At 37.7% G+C, this 10,853-nt stretch overlaps 1 protein-coding gene and 2 pseudogenes across 1 annotated transcript; 2 read left to right on the forward strand and 1 right to left on the reverse strand.

Annotated features, from left to right (window-relative positions):
* Positions 1-1,250, forward strand: LOC107813928 (uncharacterized). Its single transcript, XM_016639251.2, has 2 exons — positions 1-577; positions 688-1,250. Exons 1-2 carry the CDS (start codon positions 1-3, stop codon positions 1,248-1,250), a joined length of 1,140 nt encoding a protein of 379 aa, XP_016494737.2.
* A 384-nt stretch (positions 1,251-1,634) lies between these two features.
* On the forward strand, positions 1,635-4,330 carry LOC107813932 (small ribosomal subunit protein uS19-like; annotated as a pseudogene).
* Positions 4,331-4,598: 268 nt separating this feature from the next.
* On the reverse strand, positions 4,599-6,551 carry LOC107813927 (uncharacterized; annotated as a pseudogene).
* Between the last annotated feature and the right edge of the window lie 4,302 nt (positions 6,552-10,853).

Consider the following 10,853-nt stretch of genomic DNA (forward strand, 5'->3'; position numbering starts at 1 on the left):
ATGGGATATGCTGTCCTGGGCAGTATTACACAGGGGACAGGGGACTGGTGGTGGAATGGGGAGGTCCAAGGAATAGTGGAAACTAAGAAAGCGGCATATTTGAAGCTAGTGGGGAGCACGGACAAGGAAGAGTGGAGGACGTATAGGGAGTGTTATAAGAAGGCAAGGAGGGAGGCGAAGCTCGCAGTCACGGCGGCTAAGACTGCAGCTTTTGAAAGATTGTATGAGGATCTCGGGAGTAAAGGAGGGGATAGGAAACTGTACAAGTTAGCCAAGACTAGGGAGAGGAAGGCTCGGGACCTGGGTCGAGTGAGGTGCATCAAAGACGAAGATGGTAAGGTATTGGTGGAAGAGTCATGTATCAGGCGTAGATGGCAGGAGTACTTCCATAGACACTTGAACGAGGAAGGGGATAGGAATATCGTGCTGGGTGAGTTGGAGAACTCAGAGAGTCAGAGAGATTTTGGGTTTTGTAGGCGTGTTAAGTGTGAGGAGATTGATGTGTCAATACGGAAGAGAAGCAGGGGTAAGGCGACTGGGCCTGACGAGATCCGGATGGAATTTTGGAAAGAAGCGGGTAGGGTAGGCTTGGAGTGGCTTACTAGTTTTTTAACGTCATTTTCAGGACGAGGAAGATGCCCGAAGATTGGCGGTGGAGTTTGATGATTCCGTTGTACAAAAACAAAGGTGATATCCAGAACTGCAACAACTATGGGGGTATCAAGCTGTTGAGTCACACTATGAAGGTTTCGAAGAGGGTGGTGGAGAAGAGAGTGAGGACAGGTGTATCTATCTCTGAGAACCAGTTCAGATTTATGCCGGGACGGTCAACTACAGAAGCCATTCACCTTGTGAGACAATTGGTGGAGCAATATAGGGAGAGGAAAAAGGACTTGCACATGGTGTTCATTGACCTTGAGAAGGCTTATGACAAAGTCAGGATGTGCGGACATATCAAGAAAGACAAGATTAGGAATGAAGTTATCAGGGACAAGGTGAGAGTGACATCCGTGGAAGACAATTTGCGGGAATCTAGGCTACGATGGTTTGGACATGTGAAGAGGAGAGATGAAGATGCTCCGGTCAGGAGGTGTGAGAGGTTGACCATGGCGGGCTTGAGGAAGGGCAAGGGTAGGCTAAAGAAGTATCGGAGAGAGGTGATTAGGCAGCACATGTCGGTGCTTCACCTAACCGAGGACATGACTAGCGATAGGAAGGTGTGGAGGTCGAGGATTATGGTGGTCGGTTGACAGGTAGTTGTGAATTTCTCCTTGGTTTACCGGTAGTACTAATACTATTCTTGTATTCTTTTATTCCTAGTTCTTTATTACTTGTTATGCCACTCGTTTTCATTACCTTATTATATTATTGTTGTTATTGCTTGTTGCTTTATTTTTACCGTTCCTTAAGTCAGGGGTCTATCGGAAACAGCCCCTCTGTCTTTATAGGGTAGGGGTAAGGCTGCGTACACACTATCCTCCCCAGACCCCACGTATGGGATTGAGCTGGGTTTGTTGTTGTTGTGTTGTATGCCACCACAGTCCGCAACTTATCCCATACCCTTTCTATTAGTAGCTCAATCGTTTTTGGTAGAATGAACATTTGTGACCAAAAGACTTGAATGGAGGACAGTACACTCTTTAATAATTGAACGCTGCCAGCATTAGGACAGGACCTTAGCTGTCCAGGAATTCACTCTGTGCAACATTTTCTCAAGCAGAGGTTGGCATTGAATAGCCGATAATCTCTTAGTACTTAGTGGGACTCCTAAATACCTGATATGCAATTCACCTTTGACACCCCAGAACATCAATTATTTGCTGCTGAAACTTACCCCTCCAATGTAGTAAGTACACTTCTTGCTCAAGTTTGCTATCAAACTAGATGCTTGAGAAAACTTCTGGAAACAATCAAGCACAACCTTAACTGAATTGAGGTCATCCCTACAAAATAGCATCGAGTCATACGCAAATCCCAGCTGCACCACCTGAAGCATCACACTATTTGGATGAAATTTGAATCCATCTGCTTGTTTCAGATTCTTTAATAACCTGTTTAAATATTCCATAGCCAAGACAAACAAATAGGGAGACAATACAAAACCCTAGCCCCTACTATGCTCGAGCTGCTTCGTTGCTAGGTTGCCAATTCCATCTCCACAATCATGGCGGATGTTGAAGCCAATATGACAGCAGGACAGCCAAAGAAAGAGGACGTTCAAGAAGTTCAGTTACAGAGGGGTCGATCTCGATGCTTTACTTGACACGTCCACTGACGAGCTTGTTAAGCTCTTTAATCCTCGTCCTCGCAGAAGGTTCCAGAGAGGTCTGAAGAGGAAGCCAATGGCCTTGATCAAGAAGCTGCGCAAGGCGAAACGTGAGGCTCCACCAGGGAAGAAGCCAGAGCCTGTCAAGACTAATCTGACGAACATGATTATTGTTCCTGAGATGATTGGAAGTGTCATTGGAATTTACAATGGAAAGACATTCAATCAGATTGAGGTCAAGCCTGAGATGATTGGCCACTATCTGGCTGAGTTCTCAATCTCATACAAGCCTGTCAAGCACGGGAGACCCGATATTGGTGCTACTCACTCATCAAGGTTCATTCCTCTGAAGTGATGGGATGTCAGGTTATTTAGTGCCTTATTTTACTAAAATCTTGGATGAAGGCCACAGATTATGGAATATTTAAGTTTGAAATAGCAGTGCTCAGCCGATAAATATCTATTTTTTAGTTGTTTGTTATGAAGTTGGTGTCTTAGACTTGTTCCTTTCAAATGCTCAATTTAGGAGAGGGCATGATGAATGATGCTCACAAGCCTTGTATGTTCAAGTTCTCTCCTGATTTCCCAGCACATTCAATCTTTTCCTGATTTATTAACAGTTGAATGAATTATGGTTCCATGAGAACCTTTGCACTTTCAAAACATAGAATAAAAAAAAGCCTCTCTTAGCCTCAAAAGATTCAGACAACCTCCATTTATAACAATTGAGTACGAGACTGTCTTCACACAATTGAGTAATGTTACTTGAATCGTAACGTTACTTATACAGAAATGTGGTATTTACATTAGTTTCCTTACTTTCTCCATAGGCATACCCATTTATGAAGAGTGCCTACAGAAGTGTGATTGGAAATGCAACTCAAGATGAACAGGATAGTAGCTCAATGTCGTCATAAGTATGAGTTGATGTAAGGAAAAATCTGTGAAAAGTTGGACCAAGTGACTACTGCATACCAGAAGATGGCAAAAGGTGCCAAATGATGCAACAAGAGATTGAGAGCTTATCTAAAGGCAAGCAGGAAATTTAAGAGTGTTCAATTCTGAGAAATCCAGGTTTCTCTTCCTCGCAGTCTCCATGTCAGTGTCTATTTGCCCCCCCCCCCCCCCCGAAAAAAAAATCTACTGAACTTCAAAAGTATGTACTGCTAATGTGATGGACAACAGAGATCACATATGAGAAAAGGTAATCATTTTGTATTTAGAATAATCATGTGGCATATGCGAGGCTGGTACTGTAGTTTGGCAAACAAGACTTCTTCTTCTTCTGTGTATGAATACTCATTGCCAAAATTCTTTTGCATTTACAAGATGAAGTCAGCTTAGTATTTGAATACTCATATATCGCTCTCAAAACTGCATTAATCTTTTAGCAAAATATTAGTTGACTCATTGTCACTCTTGAAACTCCAGGGCCAAGAGAAGACATATGGCTCCAGCAAGACAGAAAAGTTCCAACTCTGGCCCTTCCGGTTACTCGAGTGACTCCCCTGCTAGACAATCAGCAATACCAGTGGATGCTGGAAACAGAAGGCCAAGTTCACATCCTATGTTTGGTGTTGGAACTGGAGTAAGCAATCCTCCAGCGGCCCTTAGGAATCTCATATCACCAATTAAGAGACCTCAACTCTCCCGCAACCGACCTTAGATGTTCTAGTAAGCCACAAAATTTACATCCAATAAGCTAACATGTGAAAAGCTGAATTCTTACAAGTATTTGATTTCAACTGTGAAGAAATATATACTTAAGATGCAACAACGGATCAGGTTTCATGATGTTTTTTCAGTGTGATATTTTGTTTATGAATTCAAGTGCCAGATACTAATATGCTAGCTGAATTTCTTTTAGTGGTGAGAAAAGAAAAATATGATGATGTAGAGTAATTTTTCATAGTTTACAGACACAAATGGATGATGTGAGATGAGTTACAATCTAATATTTGCAATTTCTCTTACACCAGTTAGTGTAGGATTCTGGTTCCACTGTAAGTCTTATCTTCTTCTATTTTACTGCCAGTCACATAATGAGCTTGTATGAACTATCTAAATGGATTAAAAGATGTGTCTAGCGGTCGCTGGAAACTACTTTTATATGTTAAGAAATTATTTTCCCGCTGCCTAATCAAATGTTGGAGAACTTGTGATTAGAATTGCTGATGCAATGTCTATCTGCCCGTTTGTTGTGTTCATAACGTAATGTCATTAGCAATTTTTCCCCTGGGCGACTATGTCACACTTTGCGTTTTTCTAAGAAAAGAGGCAAAAGAATTGATGGGCAAATATACTAGACATTTCCTAAAAGAACAAGACACAATAGAAAAATATCAATACATGTTTATCATTGTTGTACTGAAAAAGGGACAATCTTTCTTCTGTTTACCATGCTCATTTTTGCTCATTAACAGACAATGTGTGTATCTATATAAGAATACAAAAAACACCCAAACCTCCAAAACATATATATTTCATCAATTGACTAACCACCTTTTGGTCAAAACTAGAATGCTAGAATTACAAAACTTGGTGATCTACCTAAGTTCTCCTCCTCCTCTTCCTTCGATGAGCATCACTTTCACTGTCTGATTCACTTGATCCAGAAACAGGCTTTTCTTTCTGAAAGATAAGCCTTGGCATGTTCTTCAGATACTCTCGCAGATTGTCAGTTATCCCACCTAGGCCAATGGAAGTGAAGAAGTTGATAGCAAACCTCGTATTTTTGGGGTTATCCTTTGGAAACATTGACTCAAACGACTCTTGCATTGTGGGGTCATTAAGTCGCTCATTCAGCAAACGGATGCCAAAGTGCTCTGACAACTTCCTGGAATAGGATTTTGATGAATATTCGAGAAGAAGATGTAGTATCCTCTTCCGTCAATCTTAAATAAGCCAAAACATGCCAAGGCAGTGCATCAGTACTGAGTAAATGAGCAAAAAATTTAGCCACATTGCGCAGTTTATTAGTTTCAAGTCGGTGGATCATAGAGTACTGCTGCAAAAAACATGTCTCAAAATTCTTCTGGTGAACTTTGTTGATCATACATAACCGCTGCCCCAAAAGTCCATAGTAATGTAGATAAGTCCTCTCCTGACTGCAGCACTCCAATAACATTATGCATAACTCCATCTCCTGACCAGGCTCTAGTTTGATTTTCAACAGCTTATGCCCTGCTTCTTCAAAATCAACACTTGACATAATTGTTAAGTAAATAGTCCTTCGAAGATTGATCAAGTTTGTCTGTGTCTTGTCTTTAATTTTCAACTGCTGCTTGTCCTCAGATTCTTCGTCTTCAGACTCAGAGTCCTCCTCAGGCTCAGAGTCCTCGGACAATTCCTGATCTAGTATCCTCTTCTTTAATTCTTCATACTTGTTTTCATTTTCCACGAAATTGGGATCCGGCTTGAAAACATCTAATTCAACTTGCACGTCTACGTTATCACTGAGAGAGATTTCATGGGTTAATTGATCTTCCTGCTCGACAAGGTCAAGTTCTGGAAGAACAGCTGGGTAACCCTGAAACTTTTGCTTTCGCAATGCAAAAAGGTCTTCAATTAAGAACTGAACCCGTTTATCTATTTCTCCTTCATGAAGTATTCCTCTTAGTCGTTCAAAAATACCGTGCATCCCTAAGGGACACAAATCCTGAATCATCGAACCACATTCCTTAATAAAACCAACTGCAACATCAACACTATCATCAGTGGGTTTCTCCAGTAAAAGTGTAACTAGTTCCAGAGCGACAAGCTCGTTAACAACTTGCTGATTCACAAGATGAGCAATAAACTTAACGGTTGCTAATGTCTGAGCTTTGCTATTATTAGGTCTTTGCAGTTGCTGAATAATCCTTTTACACACAAGTTCACCAATCTGTGGGAATTTCGTGTTAACAACGGCAACCAGAGCTGCAAAAACATCAGTAAAAAGTGGACAACTCAATTGTGATTTCATAATTGATCTGCAAAACAAACCCCTACCACGAATTAAATTTTCGCCAAACAATTCAGGAATTATGTGTTTTATGTTGGCCTTATTGATTTTATTCAGCAGCCCGTTTATGCTCTTTTTAAGAGCAATCCAACTCTTCTTCTGATACTCTATGCTTCCCTCCATCTCCAAGCCAGAAAAATACAATATGGTTAAAAAGAGATTCAGAAATACTACGAGAAAGGGAAAGGGAGATTCAGACGATTGGAAAATATAAGAAAGACGGAAGATTGCAAGCCCTAATTTTGCCGAGTTGGAGTCTCCTTTTATAATTATGCTTAGTAGTAATTCCCAAAGGCAATAGAATTAGGAATTAGGATATTGCATTTCTTATTCCTATAGGATTAGGAAATAGTCGTTTGGATTTCTAATTAGGAAATTATCAGCTATGTCCATTTATAAGTAGTTCATTATAAAAATTAGTTAATTCATAAAATATTATTAATATTAGCCAATTAACTATTTGTAGCAAAAAAATATCAATTTTTTGCTTTCGTTTGAATGGGTGTTATTAGAATAAATTGAGTACATCTTAAAGAGCTTGAATCTCAATTTTGGGATGATTTGGTGGAGTTTTGAGGTGGTTTGAATTGAAAATTTGAAGTAGAAGATGAACATAAAAAAAAAATATTTATCACACTGTGTATCATTTGTGTATCACATATGTATAGTATTTACATCAAATGTGTATCACATGTATATCCATGAATACCTGTGTGTGAGATACATGTGTCGCAGAAGAACTTTTTGAACTCGATTTTAACTACGAATTTTGATACCAAATTAGTCCAACTCACCTTCAATCTTCCTCAAATTTTGTATAGTGACTCATCTGTATGTTTCCAATTGAATTTCAACCATACCCATTGAAAAATATCCTTTTCTACTTAGATTTTTGAAATTTTGTATATATATATATATATATATATATATATATATATATATTTGTATTTCATCTCTTTATTTGCTACCGTATCTATGAGATTTTCTTTCCGTCTTGCATCTAATGTTGCTGATCACGCTTAAAAATATGGAAGAAGATTTTTGCGTGTGATTTTTGGAGAGAAAGACTTAACTATTTGAATTTTTAATTTTTATATGTGCTTGATTAGTTTTAGTAAGTTTATGATTAATGGCTAAAGGTAGGTAAGTTAGATTTATTTGGGATATTTATACAAGATTCCCTTTCCAAGTCCAACAGCATTAGGAAGTTAATGAGATTGGATCTTTATCTTTTTAAGGATACTAAACTCTAATTATTTATTTAAATTTTAACAGATTGAACAAACTCTAAGATACTATTTATAACAAAATAACATTTATAAAAAACATAAATAGTGCTTAAAACAGACTAAATTAATAATTTTAATATAAAAAAGTAAAAAATTATGAATAAAACTAGTCATGTTTGGATTGCCACTTTGAAATTGGAACTTAGCTAGCGTTTGGACATAAATTTGATTGAAACTTGATAAAAAAGGTTTTTGAAGTTGTGTTGAAAAATAATTTTTGAAATTTAAAGTTGTGTTTGGACATCCATTTTATTTGAAGAAAAATTGAAATTTTATGAGTGGAAGAAAAAATTTCACTCAGAAACTGCCCTAAACCAGTTTTTGGAAACTTAAAAATTTTTGAAGTTTTTTTTTCCATAAACATGATCATATTATATAAACAAACAATATTTTCAAAAACAATTTGAAAAAATAAAGCCAAAATCTATGGTCAAACGGGAGCTTAGTGTAATATGGGTTCGAAACGTGAAAGCAACTACTAATGCTTGCGTTAGGGTAGACTGTCTATATCACATTTTTTGGGGTGTAACCCTTTCCTAGACCTTGCGTGAATGTGAATATTTTGTACACCGGGCTGCCCCAACATGATAATAAGAAGATCTGTAATAAGAATATCTATATTAGAAGCTGATTTGAGAGTGATATTCAAGTTTATCATCATATATTTAAATATTATTGGGTGAATTAACGTAAAAAACTAAAAACTCCATTGTTGAGGTTTTAAAAGCTTGAAAACTCATAAAGATTTGAGCTATTTGGTGAGTTGAAGTTCGTAAGTGACGAAACACATCTTTTGTATACAATATTATATAACATAAATATGATTCTCCTTTCCGAATATTGTCCCATTCAGTTGTTTCAGTAATGAACGGAGGGATTTCATAATTATTTTCTCTGATTTTCTTAAGTATTGGGAAGATTTCATAATTATTTACGGACTCTTCATAATATAATTACTCCACAGATATTATTGTATGGGCTAAAAATTATCTTAGTTATGTTTAGACTATATCAGTATTAAGAGAGCCTTCGAGGACTGCCACGTGTCACCAGTATGAGTTCAACACAAGACATATTCAAGATTGAAGTGATCTAATAAGAGACGAAAGGCGGGGTCAAGGAGTCAACAGAGATCAAGGTCGAGGACGAGCACTCTTCTTAAATAGAATAATAACGGCTAGTTTTAGGATAAGACTTTAAAGAGAATATTCCAGTAAATATTCTCTGTATCTATACTATTAGGGTTTCGTGGCATATATTCCCTTATAAATAGAAAAAGACATAGTTATAGGGGGCATTGAACACTCATTTGTAAGAGAACACATTGACATTCTCTGAAGATTCTTGCTTTATTATACACATACAAAATATACATTTTTCTTGAGATTCTTGTCTAACTTTTCTCCCATGATCCAAGGAGAATCCAAATATTCAAAGGTTCATCAATCATTCATCATTGTCAGAAAGAATATCAAAGAATCTCACCCTTTTCGGGTGACTCACATGATTTTCTTTAATTAAATGCCATTCACTGCTGCTTATTGTTATTTAATGCTACTTCCTTCATTTTTGGATCATAGAATATAACTATATTGCCACAATTTATTGCTACTTAGATACCGTATTATCTTACCACAAAATCGGTTAAAATATCTTTTTGAATAATAATATTGGCTAAGATTAACTCTACTTTATTAGTAAATCTAATTGTTTAAACCTAGATCTAAATTTTGGGTCAAACTGTATACGGATAAAATCGGGGATAGAGCATACTCCGATTTTCCGGTGAAGAAAACGGAAGAAGGGCATGGACGCACGAGACTGGAATCGAGGCAGGGAACCTTTCATATCGAGATCCACGAAATAAGAACGATGTGTTCATCACCGGACGTGATAAAGCGAAGCTCCCTGGACCCAGAACGAGTTATAAAACATCGGAAAATATGGTAAACAGTTACACACGACGGATAAAGGGCCGTGATATTCGTACATGACCGGATATCACGGTGCGGATATCGTTCGAAGTCGGTTACAGATCAGTAATTAAGGAGAAAGGAAGATTTTTATCTTTTTTAGACTTGTACTAGGGATGAATTTCTCCTACTATATAAAAGGGAGGTTTTTTCTTTTGATACACACATTGTTGTCACGACCCAAACCGATGGGCCGTGACGGGCACCCGGTACCTTACGCAACCGAGTACTAACGTAACGTATCTTTCGTATAATACTATCATAAGTAAATGAGCCGGAAAGGCTATCGTGAGATAACTAGAATAAAATATGAGGGAATACCCGACATAGGACGACCCAACATGTAATACAAACTTATACACGTGACATACGGGCCTATAAGGCCGACATAATCATTTGTATACTCAAAACATAGGCCGATAAGGCCATACAAGTACCCATATACATGACATTTGTTTACAAACCTCTAAGAGTACATAAATGTCATAAGGGTCGGGATAGGGTCCCTCCATACCAATCAATACATGTCTAAATTATACTGACCAAATAGGCAACTCCGGAGCAAGTGGAGTGCACAAGCAACTTCCGCTGAACTGATAGCTTACTAGGAGGATTCTCAACCTGTCTATCGGGACTTGCGGATATGAAACGCAACGTCTCCAGGCAGAAGGGACGTCAGTACAAATAAAGTACCGAGTATGTAAGGCATGAAAGTAGTATATAAAAGACATGAAAGAAACATGGAGTAAAGAACTCAACCTGTAATTCTGAATAGCTCTGTGAATTATAAAAAAAAATTATAATGTCGTGCATGTGCGTATATATGTCATACCATGCATAGGTATATGCGTACATAATATCATCAAACCTCTGAGGGCATTCCATCATATCATCTAAGCCTCTGGGGCGAAATCATCAACGTAGACCAATTGATCAGGTGGTGGTGCGTATATAACGCCATAACCTTTTCCCATATCCCATATACATATAATATACGTGTATATAACGCCATCTGATCATGGGTCAATGTACATGTATAAATGAATGCAATGCATAATGAAGTAAGTCAGTAAGATCTCTCAGAATATCATAAGATCAATATGCCTTCGGTTAATATCTTGAAATAAACTTTATCAACTTACATATTTTCTGAGACCCGTGAACAGACGATAGAATAATAGGACACATGGGGAATCAAGAACATAGGCACCCCTAGTACTTCTAAGAATAGGATCATTTGTGAAAATTACGTGCTTGCTCGTTTCGTTGCATCATATGAATCATTCCAAGAGGAAAGAAGGGATAGTCTTAACATACCTTTG

Source organism: Nicotiana tabacum, chromosome 18, assembly GCF_000715075.1.
Source record: "Nicotiana tabacum cultivar K326 chromosome 18, ASM71507v2, whole genome shotgun sequence".
Taxonomy (NCBI): domain Eukaryota; kingdom Viridiplantae; phylum Streptophyta; class Magnoliopsida; order Solanales; family Solanaceae; genus Nicotiana; species Nicotiana tabacum.

Excerpts from the sequence above, each read along its gene's own strand:
- LOC107813928 (XM_016639251.2), top strand. The coding sequence starts at position 1 with ATGGGATATGCTGTCCTGGGCAGTATTACACAGGGGACAGGGGACTGG. Across the intron at positions 578-687 it reads GGAATTTTGGAAAGAAGCGG|GTGATATCCAGAACTGCAAC; the intron begins GTAGGGTAGGCT and ends ACAAAAACAAAG.